The sequence below is a fragment of the Pezoporus occidentalis genome, unplaced genomic scaffold (assembly GCF_034315485.1).
Source record: "Pezoporus occidentalis ecotype Australia unplaced genomic scaffold, CSIRO_AGI_Poc_V1 ctg2, whole genome shotgun sequence".
Lineage (NCBI taxonomy): Eukaryota > Metazoa > Chordata > Aves > Psittaciformes > Psittacidae > Pezoporus > Pezoporus occidentalis.
Window position 1 is genome coordinate 424,112 of NW_026913855.1, and position 21,338 is coordinate 445,449.

The window sequence follows — 21,338 nt, forward strand, 5'->3', positions numbered from 1 at the left end:
TCTATATAACATATGAAGAAATCAGTAAGCACAAGATGGAGAAGCTCTGCAGACCACAGCTACATGCACTGCCACAGAGGCCACACTAAAGGCACAGCTGATTCAACAGCACCTTGGCTAGAACAGCAGGTAGCTCCTGTGGTAGTATTGCTAGTAACTGCATTTGGTAGAGCTAACTTCCCACCCCTGCCCCCATCATCTCATCGCTATAGGTTATATACTGGCAACCATTGACACTTCCAGTGAAAGTCACCATGTATTTTTTTTCTCACAAAAACCCCTCCACAAGCTATTTCTTTGTTGCAATTCCTATATATCTGTGAAATAAGAGTTAACTATAGAGTAAATTAACTTTGCTTTATTAGCATGATTGAGAGCTACCCAAAATGGATGATGAGAAGCATCCCTTAACACCAACATGGTTATCAAACTGTTAACTGATCTAACCACACACACGTATATACAGAAAAACAGACAGAAAGAATGAATTGTAATAGATGGCAAAATTACATCAGGACCTAAGTGATTTAACATTTAACCACCTTCTGATTGATCTAATTGCAATGCCACTGCTATCTCCACAAAGACTGCAGAATTCACAGGAAGGGTTGCTGGTCAATGGCCGTTTGTTTCACTAAGGCTAATTCTGTCTTTACTTAGTTACATAAAGCACACATTTAAATGACTCTATCCATTCTTAAGATGATCCAGTAGTGAAAAGTTCCGCCCTTACTTATGATTTTACACTACTGTGTGACATTTAAAAAAAAAAAGAGTATGTCTCTTTCTGCCCCAGAAATGCATTTTTTTCTATATCACTTCTATATTTTCTGATTATGGTGAAACACTGCTTGAAACACCCCATGACTGGCGAGATCTGCTTCCCTGCTGCCATACCAGCAGCACCATGTTCTCCTGGCACCAGCCAGCAGCATGGACTCAACACCACTTGAGCAATGGATGCAACAATTCTTCTCTCCTTTGCACAGATGACTTGTAACTTGCAAATTGCTGGGTATGCAACTGTAAGGAGCTGCACATACACCTCACTCCTCTTCAAAGCTGTGTGACAAGAGGCACTGTGGCTCCAGGCAGTCTGTTATATGCTGGCCAAAGCAGCATAAAACCAGTAGTAACTTAAACAAAACATTTAGACGTGCGCTTATTGCTCATTGAGGCCAATAACATGTACGTGACCTTTAAAAACTGGGCTGATTTAAGATACTCTATGTTGTGCATGCTGGTGGTCACAGGGAAATGGCAATTTTGGATGGCTGAACAGCCATTTCTTCCCTGAGAAATTCCTAGGCTGGCTTAAATATACAACAAAAGATAACCCTTAATGTTTGAATCAGAAAGAGACAGTGAAGATAGAATCAGCTTTCCTAAACTGAAGATAGAATCAGCTTGCCTAAATGCAACTTCATTTGACATGCAAATTGTTTGTGTATATTAAAAACTTCTGTGAACCTAATTTAAGTGCTAAACCACTTTTAACAGAAATCATAATTTCTCCCTGTGAAAGACTACTTAATTAATGAGGCTGGACACTGCTTCTTTTTGGCTAAGTATGCACAAATGGTGTGGCTGGCAAGCTGCAGATGGACACAGTGGTCCTTTTCATGCTGAATCTGGGGCAGACATTCATTTGAGAAAGTGAGTATCAGAGAGGATTTGGCATTTATCTGGTGTTCCAAAAGTTGATGTCTTCTTTCAACCCATCTACTTCATTCACTGTTAAAAGTTCTGAGACCCCTGAAAGCTCCCTATTTACCATTTCATGTTTAGAATTTCTAGATCTACAGAGATTAAGTTAAAAAATGCCACAACAGATCTCATCATGTAAACGGTGGAAATATAGCAAGACAAACTTGCCTTTTCTGCACAAAACACTGTGCAATGCTCACAGGTATGTTCAACAATCCAAGGTGGCAACCAAAATGAAAGGCTTCCCAGTTCATTGAATGATTTACATGGTGCAGTGGGCTTCCTGGATCACCAATAACTTCCCAAACCTGAATGGAGCATATGCTTACCCTGCGTTTGTGACTGAACAACAGAACAAACACTGCCCACAGTGCCTGAGGAGCTGTGGTGCTACCACCACTTCCCCAGCAGAACTCCTGTGAGCAGCATCATCTGCCCAGCTCTCTGTTGCTGCAACGGGGAACACACATGAGGAACGTGGAGGAACAAACCAGCAACAGCAACCTCAAACCTCATCATGGGTCAGCCAAAAAACTTCCTGTAGTGTAGGCTGACTGCTGACACTCAGCTGATGTCCTGAAACGCGGACTTTACAGCTACTACATTCCACTTCATACAACTGAAACCACAACCTCACTTCTGTAATTGTAATGACAGTATTAGGAATGGATCTTCTTGGCTTCTTAGGATTATATACTACCTAAAACCACACAAACCAGTAAATTCTGAAGTGTACTTAGTCCTTGCAAGTTCATCACAGTGAGGTTTTCCCCCATGAAGTCTGCTTCTCTGCTGCACCCTGTGACTAAATTAACCCACATATACACACACAAACTTAAACAGATAGATACAGTTAAAGAGAAAAAAGTTTAGCAACTCACTCAAATCTACTCTTAAACAATGTCACCTGCTTCCGACATGGATTTTGTGCTCTGAAGGTAGCTCTGACAAAGACCTGTGAGTAGCTGGGGTAGTACTACAACTTTCAGATAATTCCTATCAGTAACCTACCTGTATTCAAAAAAATCATAGTTGTTATGCTTCCATTCATGTCATAGGTTGTAAATATTTTTTTCCTTAACAAGCCCACAAATGAGAAACAAAACAAATTTTGTCTTTTTTTTTTTTTTAAACTAAGTTTTAGCAAAGAAATAACTGAATACATATCATTGATGTTCAACACACATTTTGGCCTACTACCACTGTTACCACTTGGTGTTTAAAAGGGCATACGAGCAAGAGAAGGAAAACTCCAAGTTATGAGAACCCCCTTTCCCAGTCACATAGGCACTTCACCAGATCGTATCTGCTCCATCTAGATTTGCAAGGCAAATCTAGGGTTGCTCTTCTTGAGACCAGAATAAAACTCCCATAGACTTCAATGATGCAGGATCAAGTTCATTCCCTTCATAACAGGTTCTCTCAAGCAATTTTACCCTAATTTTCTACCCTGTGGCTGAATTCTGATGTTTGCAGAGGCAAGCTCTTTAAGAGGGAAAGCAAGAAGCAAAATGCAGATCCCAGAAGCAATCAGTGGTTAGCACAGCTATTTTACCTGCTGGGTTGGGGGGTTTACTTTATTGGGGGTGGAAGGGGGGAGTTGACACAGCAAACAGAGTCAAATATACTGCTGTTGTGGTATCCTTTCCATTACTATTGTGATTAATGCTTTTTTCCCAGGCATATCTGTTTCCTGTATTTCTATGGCAAAAAGCCCACCCGAACATACTGTCTCAAATGTGCCCCATCAAGTTTCTGCAGTAAAGCTACAAAATTAGTGTAAAGTTCTGGGTGCCAGAGATATCTTGCTTGACTCTCTCCACCCCTGACATACTCATCCCTGGTATCGCATTATTATCTTGTAATCAAAGCAAAACTACAGCCATGCCTTATGCCTTAACGAATTACAGCAATCCTATGGCCCAAAACTTTACATACTGTTTCTTCTCAACCTACGCCATAGACAGCTGAAGAAGAGAAAAGATCTTTTCTCCAGAAAGCAGCCCATCACGACAACACAGGTCTTCCCCCTCTGCACACTCAGCTCTAACTGCTGACTTTTACCCTGGTCTGTGAACAATCACCCCTTTAACTCTCAAACAGAGTGTGATTTATTAAAGCAGACTGCTTGGCAGCAGAGCTCTCCTGGCGTTCAAAAATATGATCAGACCAGTAAATTCAGTCATTTTTTCATAAACTTGATTCTGCGTTCATTTACCCTCTTTATAAGAAAATACAAGCCCAGAAACATTTCCAGCACAGCTTGCTCAGCCAAACTCCAGGCACTTTCTTTTCTTTTTCTACAAGTCCACTGGAGCTCCAAGTATGCAAGACTAAAATTGTTATAAAACCTGCATGAATTAAACCCCTTACCTTTTAAGTCTTTTCCACCCTTCAGCGTTCGCCCATTGTGAAAAACTGAATCTTTAGCAGTTGCAGCTATACACACACACAGAGAGACACATACAGAGCAGGGCTTGCTTCAGCTCACTGGTATTTCAAGTCTTTCATGTGATATCTTTGGCTGTACTTGGTTAATTCATTCCTCCTGCTACTCAAAGGAAGTGAAGCCTAGCGAGGGCTGGCTCTACAGCAATCGCTGTAGCTATTCCTGACTAACAGGACACAAGGGCTAATCTCACTTTATAGGCATCAAGAGTGCAAATATATTTCACAGCCAACAAATTCCTAAACTTTAAGAGATAAAATGCACAAAATGCCCTAAGACAAAGTTTAGCAAGGGAGTAGCAAATGTTAAAGTTTTTGCTAGAGAACAATACTCTGTATGTCAGTGATGCTTTTGGAGCTCTAAGGATGTCTGTTTACCATGGACTGTGCATATTCCCTTGGAGTAGTTACCATGAGAACACAGCAAACAGGATTTGAATGTAAATTGCCATCTAGAGACGTGGGGGGATTCTTTTTGTTATTGCAGTTAAAGAAGAAAACTTCCAAAGCCTGATGAAGTACACACTTTTTCTGCGCATACATTTGCATGACAATGCTTGCAATTCAAATACTTGGTAGAGTGCACAAGCAGGAAGAAAAGCCAAGTTCTCTGCTCAGTATTTATAAAAAGCAACTACTTCAGACTTGAGATCAGTAGTTGCAGTTCCACAAATGCCCATCCATATCACACAATCACATGAAGAAATTCACAAACCACAAAAACTCCATCAGCTGGCACAAAATGCAGAATTACTGCAGTGTCTGAAGTCAGCTGGAGGCAGTAAACTCTTCTGCTGCTGACAGACCAATTGCTGCAGCATTCAGAATCATTCTTACTTCCAGATACTACACTAGGCTACACACCAAGTGTTGCACTTTAGAAATACCCCACCCCCAGGCATTTTATTTTTGCTCTGAATTGTTCTAGTGCTTCACCACTTGAGCCACCTCCTCCCAGCTCCCTCTTTGAAGAAGCTTTTGCCTCCCATGCGTCCTCTCCACCCTGCTCACAAGACCACGCTGCCACAGTCACCATCTCAGATCTGAAAGTGACTCCTACCACCTGTGGTCAAAGTCCTACTAAATGCTTGGAGAAACTTGGCAACTCTGCACGTACGTGCTGCAAAACATGCAAAAATCTGTCTGCCTGCACTGCCTGGAGTTTGATGCAATCTGCACAGCACAGCGTCTGCTCCCTCCCCAGCAGCACCCCATCTCAGCTCTCTGTCCCCAGCCTTAAATGCCTCAATTTTAAACTCCTCATACAGTGGTCACTGAAACACAAACGCTAATACACTTAGCAAAGGGATGCCTAGTCAGCCCTGCTTAGTAAACAACAAACCTTGATGAAGAAAAACATGCCTGTCTGGGTGACTGCCTGGAGAGTGGAATGACCTACTTCAGCCCAGCAAGCAGCAATGCTCTGAGATGGGGGCAACGGGACAGCCCCCTGGCTCCCAGGCAGCATAACTAGCACACTGTGCCACTGGAGCGATGGGAGCAATCTTTTGGAGGTGACACAGAAGACAGGCACTGCCTGTGCAGCATGAAACTCCTCGCAGTAATCATTGTGTCCTTTCAGTCAGGGATTCAGATTTACACGTAACATTACTGCCGGCACTTTGTGAGCAGGAGCAATTGCCTTCCTTGCACCCACCCTTCCTTATCACTTTTACCTAAGAAGTCTTCTAGCGCCTGACCTAATTACTCGAGTGATGTGCCAGAAAATGATGCAGCTGGGATATGCTCCACAAGTCTTGATTTGAAGCTATGTAATTCTGCAAAACCCAAGGCGACAAGATCCAGGTAGCTGAATTAAGCGGCGTTGGCCAGGCACAATGCCACACCTTACGACTTTGTCTTCCTGATTATGAACAATAAAGCCTTATGAACTAGTTAAGGGGCTTAGGATAAAGAATTTGTATCCAGCCCCATACACTTGCTGGCCTGTGAGATCACTGTGTTTTTGGGAAACGGCTGCTCTTCTCCCAAAGGATGAGCCTGAACAGAAACTCCATGAGCCCCAGCAAGCCCAATCTGTGCCCAGAGCCTGTGGCTCTGCTTCCTCCAGAAGTGACAGCAGTAATTGGCAGCCAGAAAAGCCTTCTTTAACAAGCATATTGGGAACAACTGAGATTAAAGAGAAGTTTTTTTTAAATAGGCAATAAGGATCTCTAGTTCATCAGCTGCTTTTACAGATGCAAATGAATACTACTAGACCTTAACCTTCTGCAGATAGCACTGCACATACCCAGCAGCTGTACCTGGCCCATATAATCTATTCCCTTTACTGTCTAAGTGTGTCAGAGTATCTATTAACTTGATGATCAGGCTTTCTATTACATTTTTCTGATGGATCGCATGTCAAATTTACCCTGTGATCTGCTAGCTCCCAGTACCAGAGAACACTGCAGCGTCACTGCAGAAGGGCAACCCCAGGGCTCTGCAAGTAAGTGAATAAACCATAAAAAGGCCTCCACTTAGGGCCTAACACTTTTTAGCTTATAACTGCTGGGCTCAGCATCTTTAAAAGCCCACAAAGGCACCTACTCCCCAGTAAGGAGTTCCAGAGTCTCCTGAGTGACTGAGGTTGGTGTATAACGCACATACTTGGTATACAACTGCAGTAGGATGTGTACAGAAGTTTGAAGCCGGACCACTTTATTGAGGATAATTATTTAAAATAAGAACTTTTATATGTGAAGTTTTACACAGATGCTTGGCAAGCCTGTGCTGTAGGCAGAGCTGAGTATCCCTGAAGCTCAGAGTCTTCCTGCCTGCATCTTTCAAGGTTTAAAGTCAGTGCTGTTCTCAAAGCAGCAGCATCACACTCTCACTACCATTAACTGAATTTTTGGAAAAAAACCAACCAAAACCAATCGCTCTAAAAGGCTAACTAGTAATTCATACAGGCAAGTCTCAATAAGACAATATTGCAATTCCAGCTTGACAACCAGTTCACATACTGCATTCACTGAACTTGTACCTGCTCCACACCCTGCAGACAATCATCCTTGCATATGGGGCCAACCTGTTCTGTCATTGTTCCTTTGTACTACTCTCCTGAGCTGTATTTCTAACTGGTGTTTAGGTTGGTATCATGCTATACTTATGTTTGCAATGATTCAGAGCTATTTTAGGAGCACAAGTTTAATTCAGACGCCAAGTGAAATAGGTTCGCATCTTATTTCCTATTAGGGGACATACTACTTGCTATTCCAGGACATCTCATAGCTACTAATGACCGATGCATCAAAGTACAATGCAGGGTGCCAATAGTCATACCTTGATGCCTTTAAATGTCTCTGTCCCCAGAAGCGATGTTAGCAATCCTACTGCCATGATAGTAATTTTCCCTGAGTGAATATGGAGCAAGATAGGGCTCTAACCAGCAGTAAGCCTCACAGAATTTATTACAGACCTTTTTCTACCAGTCTTCCTTTCAACTGCAGTTATTACTAGTTTCACTTTTTCATTGCTCCCTGTAGCTCTGACCCTCCATTAAGTTTACAATGCAGACTTAATCTCATTTCTTTACCTAATTAAATTTGAAGATTTAAAAAAAAAAATCAATATATAAAACCCTCAGAGAAACAGAATTGCCCCTTCAGAGCTCACAAGCTTCAGAGAAGGCGACTTTCATCTTCCCAGTGGCAAGCCCATCACTGCAACAGAGGAATAAGACAGTAAAGGAGCAGACAGGGAGGTGAGCAGAGACCCTGCAAGCCTCTTCAGGTGGCGCACATACCAACACAGGTTTCCTGAACACAAAACCAAACCAAACCCTGCACAAAGTGAAATTCTTGTCTACATCTTGTCCACATTCATGCCAACTCTAATGAAGCCAGGAATTTGCTTATCAGGACCAAACTGGACTTACATCTGTAAAAAAGAGAAGTGGTTGCACCTATTTAGGTGCATGAGCGATCAGCCAGGTCTGAACCTGCTGAAGTCTCAAGAACAGGGAATTACAGCAGCAAGCTGCAATTACTGAGTTTTAAGAGATCAGCACAGATGTGGAGGTGCCAATGCTGGGGGCTGGGGCCACTTGCAATGATTACGCCAATATTATGGCACTTGCTGTGATTATGCCAGTATATTTTCTGAAGAAAAATCCTAAATGAAGAAGGGAACTTTAGAAGGCACCTGAGCCAGTCTGTCTGAGGCTGCTCCTTCTGGCCAACAGGAAAATTTCTGTCTTTGAAAGATCTTGTATAGCAAGTTCAGATCTTACATTTACCCTGAACTGTCTCCTGGGCTGCGCCAAGGCTTAGCAACTTTATTAATAGCAGCAAGCTGGAAGAAACATTCATCTGAGTGCTGTAGCAATGGCTGTAGCTTGTTTTAAAAAGGCAGCCTTTTTTGTTTGCCTTTTTTTCTGTGTGTGTGATGGTTGCGTTTGCCTCTTTTTTTAATTTAAGGTGCTCTAAAAAGGATAGATGGAGACCAGAAAAGGCAATGTTGCAGGGAGGAATTATTATAGAATAGAACAGGAGGCAGAAATAGAAACATGAGACCAATAAAATAGAGAAAGATGTGTTAAAGTCCAAAAGGATTAAACGATACATAGTTCTGCAAGGCCCACTGAAGATAAGGGGAGCTGAGGAGAAAGACCCTTCATCAGCAGAAAATACTCATTAAGCATACCAAGTGGAAAAGCTTCCATGCTGTGGCTAGTTCAGAACAGACCAGAAACTGTGAAAACAGATACGCTGATTGTTTGGGGGTCTGCCAAAGATTAATGGCTCCTCTGTTCTTCTGTCTGAGGCCTGCTCACTGAAATGTCTTGTGACAAAAGGTCACGTATTCTGCGTGCTCCCTTTAGGAATCTGCACTAATGAGTGCAGATTCTGCTTTGATATGTAAATATTCAGCAGTTTGCTGCATATGTTGAATTTATTTGCTTGCCACTGTAACCTATTTAAAAATTATACTTTTGATAACAAAATAATTACTGTAAATCATCACATTTCTTATCCAACACGAATACACTTTCATGTCTAGAAGAGCAGAGGAAGTACTGTCTGCTGCACGTTCTGCTTCTCAAAGGCTTGAATTTGTTTTCCGCCTGCTCAAACTCATTCACCTACAGAATTCAAACACACCTCCAGAATAAAACAGCTCTTGAACACCACCAGCTCGTCCCCCTCCAGAGTTACAGAGGATGCTCACCAATAGGTGCGTTACCTATTTGTACCCAACCCAGAAAGCAATCAACAGCTTGAGTGGCTTTGCTCCAGATAACACAGTTTCAGTTCCCTCCTTGCCCAGTCTCTCTGGTCCAGTTCACCTTTAATGCTGCATATTTCAAAAAAGCAATTAAGACACCCCTTTCTTTCACATCATTTGTTACTTGGCAAGCACTGTTTAAGTATTTTTTGAAGAGTGACATTTTGTCATTCCATATCACCATCACTGCAGAGTAAAAACTACAGATGGAAAACACAGAGGAAAGTGCTCAGTGAAGATTTTTACTTTCTTTCAATTCATTTGCTCCATTTCAGTGGCTCATCTGCGTGTTTCAAGCAGTTATGTTTCCAGTCAGCCCTGCATAGTGAGTCACAGACACTGTAATCCCTGGTAGTCCATGCACAGCTAATGTGTCTCTGAGCCATGCAGGTTCAGAGCTATGCAAACTGACTCTCCTGATTTTCAGTCTAACCGAAAAGCAGCAACAAGTTGTATGACAGCATGAACCGTGAAATGTTTAACATGATGCACATCTACAGAGTTGAGCTGAACTAAAGAGGAGGCAAACACCGTTCACGGGCCTGCTTCTCTACCTGCGCCATTGCAGAAGGAGCAACACCAACAACGTCATCAGACTGGCACTAAAAATCACTGTCTGCAAGACATGGTGGGGAGCAGAGAGTGCACAGCAGACAAAACTTAAAACAGTGAATCCCCAAAAATATATTTTGAGAACACTTCCCTGGGCAAGAATGCTCTCAACAAGTCCTATACATGGCTTTCCTTCTCATTTTCCCCTCAAGTCATCTACTGAATCAACTACAACAGGTAAACTGTGTGACCCTTTACTCTTGTTCTTCAAATAGGATTTCTTATTTGGTAAAGCCATTGAATCAAGTTAAATTTGCAATCAAATTAAAGCAAATGGAAAACAAGGACAACCATTTTTGTGTAAGACTTCAGTGACATTTTTCACGTACTTTGAAAGGGATTGTCTACAGGAATTTCCCAATCTGTTCCTGCATGTACTCCTGCAATTAGATGTGGTTGCCTGAGACTAAGGCTGTTTCAAGCTCCTTCTGCTTGCACAGCTGCTCATTCTTTGAGAACTTTGTTTTAATCATAGTAAAAGATATGCGCAGATACAGCAGCATATGCCAAATTTGTCAGGGATGGAGCATTCTAGTGGGAAAAGTCTGGTAGAGCAACAGGGAACATGGGAGTGGGAACACAAGTGTTTTCCTTGCCATGGAAATACATGTGCCCAGTTTTTGCATCAGCCATGGTAAATCCTTGTGACTTTGGTACTGTGATGAGCCTAACTCAGATGCAAAAGGACAAACAAGGAGAATGTGTGAGTTACTGAAATTCCTCCTATACTTCATGGCAGCAGGTGGGCTTTATGAAGGCTCATGAGCCTTCCAGGCAGAAATGGGACCAGGAAGAAAACAAGCTTTTCAAAACTGCCTCCCTCGGAGATCAGTGCCTTTGCTACACACACAGGCTCACAGACCCCAGCTGCTGGCCAAGGCAGTGTCATCCACATGGGCTTGACTACCTGGTGGCTGCACACCTGAGAGCACCAAACACTTGAGGAGGCAGAAAGCAGGTCTTACTCGTTTCCAGGCTGTTCCCTCTTGCCAAGGTGTCCATAATCTGCATGCTATTTGACACATCACAAGCAACAGTACAAAAGCAGAGTTAACAGTTAGCAACTGAAAACATGTAAAGTTGAGGATGAACTGCCCAGATAACACAAAAACTTGCAATGAAGTCTGACAGACTTGATGTGTTAGTGTTCTGATTAACCAGACATCCCAGAAAGACGTAACATGTAAAACTGGATTTAAAGCAAAGTCACCCATTTCTAAGTGGCCTTGTGAAAACCATAAACCAGATTCATTAGCACCTCTGCCTGTGGCATTTTTGACATAAGCAGCCCTGAATAACGGTCTATAAAGCCAAACCCAGACGCACAAAACCACAGAATATCAAGACTGGGCTAACAATATCAACTTCAGTGATTACTATACCATTACCACTTAGTTTATAGAAAACCTTCCAACATACGTAAGTGTTGACATTGCCTTTCATTATCCATGACTCAAAAGACAATGATACAGTAAGCCTTAGTTTCCATGTCTGTTTTAAAAACATAATTCCGTAATAGGACAGAACAGCCAGCATAAAGACATCTAGAACTGTACATTAATTGAAAGACAGAGTCTGATGACAGAGAGTTGGTCATTCACATCGGTTTTATTACATGCACCACCATTCACTGCCTCTAGTGATTTAAAACAAACTTTGTAGTTTTGACATTTTCATCCTAAGAAGACTCTTACAGAGTTGACAAATACACAGTGCAGCTTTCCTTTCATAAGTATCCTTGGAACCAGTAACTTACCAGAGTTGCGAGCAATGACTATTAAAAAGGTGCCCAAAGACATGGGTCATGTGCAAGAAAAATCAAAAGCCTTTCCCAATGCCTTCACCTTTCAGAGCCTTTTACAAAGTCAGTGAAGAATGATACCCTCTCCTTCACACAGTGATAAATAATCAGATAGACAGTGAAAGATTAGACCTGAGACGTATCAAAAAAGAGGGGCGCAATTTTAAATCTTACCTTCTGCATGTTGGGTTTGATGCACCGAACAAAGAAAGGATTTGAAGAACTCAGCGTTGCCATTAAAGAATGAAGAGATTCCTAAAACACGGGTAAAAAGAAGACAGCACTTCACAAACTGGCTTTTTTACACAAGCAACGTACCCCAGCAAAGGCTACGGCGGCTTAGCATTGCAGACAACATCTAACTGCAACACCTAGTGGCGTACACCAGAAACTACTGTACCGTGCAAGTTCTTGCTTGTGAACACATAGAATCAACACAAGCATTCTTTTTTTTTTTTCCACTGCGCTTCTGATCAAAACTGTCATCACTATTCTACAATGAATAAGTTTTAAAGATTGATATGAAGAAAACTGTTCATAAGGAAACACCAAATTAGAAAGTTGCTGTTTCAGGGATCTTCTGAATGACTGCTTAAACTTGCGATCCACATTCCTAAACTGCTAAACTCAAGCAAGTCAAAAGGAAAGGTAAGAGGTCTAAGATAAAACTGAAATACCCACAAAATCAAATTTCATCTTTTCATTTCAACCACCCTGTACCCACTCACTTTCCATTGCCCTCAGCAGCATTTTGTGCACAGGGAGTTCTCTCCTGTGTGGTCTCAATCTTTCCTGGTAAAAGGACACTGATAGTAAACATATGTCAACAAGAAGATAGAAAAAATATTACAAATTTCTGGAAAAAAAGAGTTACTTTAGAATATAGAAGACATTGTTTTACCAACACTAGATTTGAAAATGCTACCCTCTTGAAACTAACTAAAACTGAGTAAAGCATAAAGCAGTAAAGAAAACATATCTTACTGAAGGACAATGCTAACAGCATTAAGCACACCATTTCACAGTTATTTCATGGGATAGTTAATTGCATTTAACAATAAAAGAAGGACTATAAGGTTCAGCTAGAAAAAAAAAACAACATATTAGAAAACATTCCTAGTTTTAGAACTCTGAATGACCCAATACATATTAGACTATCAGTTGTCTGAACCTCAGCCTGTGAGATAAAAATCACAAAAATCCCTCAGTCCTTTTATGATTATTACTTTAATTACACATCCACCCCTTTCCTGCCTGAGCCATGATTCCATATCTTATTCCAACTTGCCTCATTCTGTATCATTAAGTATGATAAACCATTTTAAACTGAAGTCTTGCATTTACTTTGCAGAGATACAAATGACTGTAGAAGAGCAGAGCCCAGGCTCTGAAGAGCCCAGAAAGCTAACAATGACAATGTTTTACTTCTCAAAGGTGGCCCTTTGTGCCAGGCAGTGGAAAGAATATAGAGCAGGCTGCCAAGGAGACAGAAAATTCACTTGTAAGAAGAGCAACACTGTGCGTCCTACCATATGTTTTGGAGCCAAACTGCCAATGGCAGTCTGTTACAACAAATTCTTGCTTTAATCTGCAAACCAAGGGCTTTCTTGATGATTAAACATGAAGTGATAAAGGCAACGGCAGAGTTTTGGCTGTGCACAGAGCAAACGGAGCAAATGGTGAAGTGACTGAGAACGTAAATGATAGTTCTTGGTTTGTTTGCCTTTGCCAGTTTACAGACCAAAAGTAAGTGGCAGCAAACATTAAACAGCCAGAAGAAAGAAAGACAAATATTTTTATGTAAAGACAGGTATTTACAGCCTCAAAAAGTAAAGGCTTCATTTCTATTAAACCTGTGTGAACATTACATCATCTACGGACAACTAAGCCAATTCTCTCAAGCCAGGCTACTACTTAGGAGACTGGAAAAAATGATCAGTCTAAACAAAAACGATTTAACCTATTTTCACATTCATCTGTGGTACAGACAGACGTTCTGCACAGCACTGCAAGCCTCTAAATCACTGTCAGGTGACAAGCTAATCTGAAGTTCGCCCTGCTTTAAGCAACAGGCTGAAACAGATGCTATCTAACCTCAGCTATTCTGTGTGCACTCCCAGGCCCACATTAGGCAAGCTGTCAAATGGAAAGAAGAGTTAACCAACCTACCATGAGAACAAAACTGTGAAGGCAAAGTTCTTATCTTCAGTTGAAATGAGATGGACTAATCCCTGGTAGACTTTAAACCATGGAAAAACCCACCCAACCGAATTCTTTGGGAATGGGATGATGACCTCTTTACAAGAGGTCAACCTCCTGTAAAGCAGCCCAGATGGCTAATGGCCAGTTACTCAGCTTCAGGTAAGAGTTAGTTATCAAAACAACATTTTGATTTCATGTTTTATCATACTTTATATTGTCCAGGGGCCCCGATGGAGAAGAGAAGGAATGTACATTATGTTCTACCTTGCAAAGTCGGTGCAAATAAATGGTCATTTTTTATACAGTAACATCTTAAAGGTCTACTTTGCACAGGCACAAATTATTAAGTGGAAACATTACTTTCAGCATCCCAGAGAGCTAGCAAATAATATCACCTCACCACAAGAAGCAGGTATTGTCTGAGCCAAGTGATGGTAGCACAAAGCAAAGGAATATTAGTGCTTTTTAATAAAAGACACTGTGTGTGCCCAAGCATACACTCCTTGCTCTTCTGTCCAACACTTAGCAATAGTCTGCTAGGATAAAATCTGCCCTCAAGGGGTTTGAGTCTGCTTCCTTTTTTTTTTTCTTTTCTTTAAGTGAATGAAGAGTGCAAATATATATTAATTCAAACCAAATGAAAGACAACTAATCCAGACTTGTACTCACGCAATTTAGAAAAGGTTTCATGCCAATCTCTCTCTTTTAAATAATTTGCAGATAAATTTTATGCTAGATTTCAATTTAGTGCCATTTTTGATGGGAGGGCCATAAAGCCTCATTAAAAGGTGTTTAATAAAAATGCTTTCCAAACTTTAAGTTAAAAAGCGAGGCAACACCTTAATGAGGTATTTATTCAGTACTTATTTTTCCTAGCATACAGGCACTGCTGTAAGGCTTTGTGTGATTCTGTGATACGTTTTAGATTAGAAAGAAAAAACAGGGCAAGAGAGACCAACTTCATACATGAGCTTTAAAATAAGGACAAACAGGCAACTGGAAAGCAATAGGAACAGGAGTTCTGTGTGGATGGTGCAATGCAAAGCTTAGTGTCTGCTTGAAGACAGCTAGTTGAAGCTACCTAGTCTGCTTGAAGCTAGCCAATTAGTCAATTAATAAGTGCAATTTCACAGAATAGACAGCAATGTTTTGATGCCGAAGTTTTGCTTGTTCTAATCCGTGGCAATCTTTATTGATGTTGATCTATCACTGATTAGAGCAGAGATGACACATTAACTAACCTTGAATTGCAGACTGACAGTGGGTTTTCGGTGCTTGCTTCCACATTTAAGAGTGTCTTGATTGTTGCGACTTGAAACATGTTCAAACAGATCATAGATGAAATCGAGACTGAAATGGGAAAGAAAAACAGTATCTCTAAAACGTATCTTAACAGACTATGAGGTTTACTGCTATAGAATGCAAAGAAAGTATTGTCCCCTAGAAAGCAGCTCTTCCATCCAAAAAAGTGATTACTGATTTTGTCCATAATCTTTGCAGAATTTATGCAGGGGAGAAAAAAAAAACAAAACAAAGCAAAGCAAAACAAAACAAGGAGGTACTTCTCCAGTCCCAAGACATCATTAGGGAAATGAAACTTGAAGTTCTAAAGTCCTTACTGCATTTTACTCAATCAAAATTCCATTTGACTGTAATTGGCATTTTACCTGAACAAAGACTAAAACAACACTTCCAGCTTGCTTGCAGCCATGACACAAATAACCACCCACATAAGTCTCACTCTCAGACACTAGCTGTGTATGCTGTTTTCTGCTCTATCAGCCACGAATCCTCCTCTTACCACTTCTACAGAAAAACAGACCTTTTAATTCGAGCTCCAGACAGATGTTGGTGCAAGAGTAAAACCAGGCCCAGCAGCTTCAACTCATTTATTACTTCTACCTACATACTTCAGCTGATAGATGTTATGTCAGGTATGCCATGAAACCAAAATAAATGACTTAAGAGAGGAAAATGTTTATCAACAGTTTCCCCTGCACAGAAGGGCTTAAGGGATTTACAAACAAGCAACTCATACAGCATGGCAGGATGACTGGATGGAATGCGTGGGGGCAACAGCTGAGACAGCAACACCTGGGCTCAGCTCTCTTCTCTTCTGTCACCCCTTTCTGTGTCCTGGAGTCTCAACCAGATGCCTACAAAAATGGGATGTGATACTGCTCCGGCTCACATAGTGCCACTGTAAGGATTCTGAGACCTTACACAGGAGAATAACAGGAGGCGTGCAGGTACCAGAGACATCCAAAGCTCAGACTTTCAGTAACATAAATCTTCATAGAATTCTCCCTTTGAAGCAATTACTATACGGCAATTTGCACTGTGGTAGGTCTCCGACACAGCTTTCAAGCAAATTAGGGACTGCCAGAAATACAAGCAAATTAGGCAGTATGTGAAGCAAAAAAAAAAAATGCACAGACACTGACTATGAGGCACCCTGAAACCGTTAAAAATCATCATCAGCTTTCAGCATCTTTACTCACCACTGAGTAGCAACTGAGCTCTCTAGCTACCCCTGGACTGAGCACAGATGAGGTACTATATAATGTGGGGAAATCCAACTTTGTGAGAACTGATTATAGTCAGATCTGCTTACAGGTACTTCTGATATTCCTTCTGTGCTCATTTCAAGGTCTCATTTGTCAAGGTCTGATGCTATGCAACATCTAACACATTCAAAAACCCCGTCAGAATTTGATGATACAACACCCCATAAGTTCATGTTCTAAACAAAAGTTGCAGAAACTCACCTGCTTTCACGTAACAAGTTCAGAAGATCGTCTCTGAAAGTATCTCTGTTCTTCTCCAAGATCCCCCTGACATCATACTGGACCTAGCAGGAAACAGAGCTGATTCAAACAACAAGCCAAGTAGTCAGGCACATCTCACAGGAGTGGTACTGTAAGAAGTGCTGAGGGAACAGAGTGCTTTAGTTAATTTTGAGCAGCCTCAGGGCAAAATTAAGCTAATGAAATCTCTGTTGGGAATAATTTCAGCAAATAAATAAAAGAAAATTACCTCCCCGGCGTAGTGCTTCACTCCAAAGTTGTGAACAGCAACTCTTGGTTTTACATAAAAAGGATTGTTCTAATTGGAGGGGAAAGAAAAGAGAAAAATTTTTTTTTTGAGGGGAAGGGTGCATAAAGGAATGAAACAAAGGGCCACATTATCCTCCCAACCCAGACCTAAACAAACCATTGTCTTCCAGTGAACTCCCCAGGAGATTAGCGCTCCAAAAGCAAACAACCAATTTATAACAATAATAGGATTTGTTAGTCTGAGATGCTTCAAATGCAGTAATAACAGATTAATAGTATCTAAAAAGGCATTATACTAAACCTGAACCCATCTGGCAGGACCATCTATTAAAGGCACTTTGAAATAAAAAGACACTATCTTAAACTGGCATTTATAAAAACTGGGGGGGTACACTTGGATCCCAGAAATACGTGAAAACAATTCTAGGATCACAAATAAAGGTATCAGTAATCTGCACAGAGGGAACAGCAACCTTTCCAGAAATGACATCAAGGTGAATACTTCATTAAATCTAAGGAAAGTGAAGATGTAAGTAATTGAGTTACTGCAGGTTGTCAGAGCTCTAAAAGTAGAATTTGGCTTATTCACCAATATGGAATCCACAAACTGGACAGTAACAAGGATATGTTCTTCCGGGTAACCTACTCAGTCTTGACAGTAAATTATATGGATTGCCATGGAAGTAGGATCACATCCAAACCAGCCTCTAAAACTGTGTATCTGTATATTTGAACCATGAATTTCTACAGAAGCAAAGAGACCGTCCATAATTTGCACAGAAAACATGAGTAAAACACCACATACTGCATGCTGGGTGTTCAACTTCTCCAGCAATGTGGCATCAGTAGCTTGAGGAAAATGGCTCTCTTCATTGATGAGTGCCAGCAGCCCCAGTTTCTAGAACAGCAAGAAAAGGCAGAAGAGAAATTAGTGCACAGATGGACACAGATGTTGTCTCCAGTTTGAAAACAAAAAAAAAAAACCCACACTGTCCTTGAAGTTGTTGTGTGCAAAGAGTCACAAAACCACCGATACATGACAAAAACCCCAATCTCACAGACTGAAGGTAGGTTTTCAGTGCATACAATTGCCCCTGACTATATAACCACTCTCCAAGACCTCCAGTGATCAGGAGTCCCCTAAATCTCAGGAGTTTGTGTAAACAGCCTTTCAAAATTTTTTCTTCCACAAAACTATCTACTTAGTTGTCAAATCCACACCAACTTGCAGCACCTACAGTGCTCCTGAACACAGCAAAAGATACAGAGCTTAACTAGGCACTGCGTGAAACACAACTTCCCTTTGCTTTTGCATACGTGTCTGTAATTTCCTTTGATGTTCCCTACTTCTTATACTAGGAGAGGTGGTAAACAGAGCAAGCTACCCTGCAATTAATGTGTCCAGCAAGCTTCAGGCTCAAACAGCCCCTCAGGAAAACACAGATCTCCAGGTGCACACTTTAATAAGCCATTTCCCATCGGCCCAGAGCAGCTCCTGACACACCACACGGTCCTGACTGCAGTCACGTCCTGGCAGCTGGATCCCCTTTCCCACTGCCATCAGTTTCTGTGGCAGGTTAAACTCACACAGCCACAGACCCCACTACAAAGATAAACTCATGCAGCCCACTTGTACTGCTGGCAGACGTGAACATGGATGAAATGATGACTTCAGCTTTGTCATCCAGCCAGAGTTATAATTTCTATGTAGTTAATTCAGAATCATCTGCCCATCACCACCCATGTTGCTACCAATAACTCTGAAGAAACTCCATGTTTTTTTATACATTTCTTTACTACAAATCAGGACACAAACAAAAATATGGATGAAGCCAAAACTGTCAGGCAACAAACGAGTATCACCTACATCCCATGAAAGGCCATTACGGGAGTGAGACACTGCCACTCTTTCTGCCTCCTCTTTCTATTCTTTTGAATCATCTTCAAATATTGCTTTTGTATATAAACATACACTGTTAAAATTTACACACACATATTGAGCTTACAATATAATCTATAACATTGCCACGCATGAAAATGATCTGATTAAAAGTTCGCTATTTAAACATGCAAGATCCACCGTTCTCTTCACTTGTTCTTTGTGCTGGCAAGTGTTTTAAAGACATACTGCCACAGATCAAAATCTAGAAATAGGTACTAGTATCAAATACTTTATTACCTTTTCAATAAGATCCAAGCATTCTCCATTGTCTGTCCAGTCAATATCCTCCCAAATTAGTCCTTCCCTAAGGAAAGCAAGAAGGGTCTTTTTATTGAGAACTATGACAAAGTTATTTTGAAAATAGAAACAGGAGGAGCTGATGAACATTACATTACAGCAAAATCAGCTTGCTTTTAAAAAATACCCAGCTCCAGACATTTTCAAAGGAAGAAGCTGGGGACCTTGATTTCAAGTGAACACTGGTATTTCCAGAATTTTTCCAGATTTCATCTGTCTCTTACCTGCTGTATTCCAGCTGCTCCAAGGAAAAGATGTGCTTGTTGAAATACTCCTGAAGCTTTTCATTCGCATAGTTAATATTGAACTGCTCAAAACGGTTTACCTAAAGACACAAGAAATTTTCAAAAATGCATGCACTCCAAGTATTCCACATTGCAAACAAGGAAATGGTTGAAGTCATAACATGTTCAATAATCAAGTTGACAAAGATATGTAGAACAATGCACAAACTTTTGAGACCTACCTCAAAGTTTTCAAATCCAAAGATGTCCAAAATTCCAATGGACTTGAAGTCTTCCTTGCTCCTGATTCTGCTGTTGATTTTCTTAATGACCCAAGCAAAACACTGAGAATAAAGTGCCATAGCCATAGAATCTCTGCTGTCTACTGCCTGCGTTAAAGAAAGAATACACAATGCAACAATCACTCCTGTAACTGAGAACTTACTAGGCTCTGCTGGTCAGCATCCTTTGCAAGCAGGTTTGCATCCGTATGTACCTTCGACAGCAACTGTGTTAACAGTTACTGATCATCACAATTTTAAGACTTAACAGTGTAAGTTACAACAGCTGTACACATATGTGGCTTTATAATTACATTTAAAGCTAAAGTCTTCAAATATTCGGAAATAATAAATGTAAGGTGTGGATGAAGGAAAGAAAAGGACAGGAAGTAACACCTTAACTTACCGCTTTCTAGAGGTCAGCATAACACTATGTATACCTACTTCTAATCCTCTTTTGGTAAATAACAACATTATTTCTGTTGAAAGTTTTCAAAAACACCCCTGACACAAATGTCCATAATAAAAAATTATCAGCCTACACGATTAGGATTTGAAAAAAAAATGGTAAGCTATCAGGCTTCATGAGAATAACAAAAGCCAAGCTACAAGTGCTGTCCAGAATGACAAAAAGGGGATTTATAGAGATTTCTAAAGTCCAGTTATACTTTCCCCCCAAAAAAAAACCCTACGTCATAATTTGATAGCAACTCTGATGTATGAACTAGGCTTCTGTTCCTGATAATTTCCCTGGGCTTGAACACCGAGCCATATTATTTAATAAAACCTAAAACCATGTCACAACTGAGATGCACTGATTACCTGTTGTATGCTAAGAGGTGTTAGGATTTCTTCTCCCCTGAGTATCATTGACCTCTGAGTCAACGCTTCAGTTAGCTGAGTAGAGTCCAAACCCAGTAGTTCAGCAGATCTACCCAGAGCTGGCAAAAGAAACAAATACCTGTATGTCCTTAAATGTATAAGGTTATGAAGCTTATTATTATTCTTGCTACTATCACCACCACTTAAGATGTTTCTAGGATTATGGGGATTAGAGATAAAAACACAACTGGAAACGTTAGGGTATGTTTTTGCTGCTCACGAATAGGCACAGTATCAGAAATATGCACAACTGAAGGAATTTCATAGAATCATAGAATGGTTTGAGTTGGAAAGGACCTTAAGATCATCTAGTTCCAACACCCCTACCATAGGCAGCGACACCTCACACTAAACCATGCCACCCAAGGCTCTGTCCAAGCTGGCCTTGAACACTGCCAGGGACAGAGCATTCACAACTTCCCGGAGCAACCCATTCCAGTGCCTCACCACCCTCACAGTAAAGAACTTCCTCCTTATATCAAATCTAAACTTTCCCTGTTTAAGTTTGAACCCATTACCCATTCCCCTATCACTACAGTCCCTGATGAAGAGCTCCTCTCCGACATCCTTGCAGGCCCTCTTCAGATATTGGAAGGCTACTCTTTATTGCTGTATCTGAACAAACATTTAAAAGGCTCACCAGCTGAATCCTTAGAC

General features: G+C 40.9%; 1 protein-coding gene across 2 annotated transcripts in view; it reads right to left on the reverse strand.

The window, feature by feature from the left end:
• Window positions 1-21,338, reverse strand: part of MYO10 (myosin X) — a 160,127-nt gene that overhangs the window by 44,510 nt on the left and 94,279 nt on the right. For both annotated transcript variants that reach the window (XM_062617671.1, XM_062617670.1), the window contains 9 exons: window positions 20,622-20,740; window positions 19,761-19,907; window positions 19,519-19,619; window positions 19,235-19,301; window positions 17,861-17,953; window positions 17,036-17,104; window positions 16,768-16,850; window positions 15,241-15,349; window positions 11,972-12,052 (listed from right to left, as the gene is read on the reverse strand). In XM_062617671.1, coding sequence (XP_062473655.1) covers window positions 11,972-12,052; window positions 15,241-15,349; window positions 16,768-16,850; window positions 17,036-17,104; window positions 17,861-17,953; window positions 19,235-19,301; window positions 19,519-19,619; window positions 19,761-19,907; window positions 20,622-20,740 — 869 coding nt within the window. The remainder of the gene's footprint in view (window positions 1-11,971; window positions 12,053-15,240; window positions 15,350-16,767; window positions 16,851-17,035; window positions 17,105-17,860; window positions 17,954-19,234; window positions 19,302-19,518; window positions 19,620-19,760; window positions 19,908-20,621; window positions 20,741-21,338) is intronic.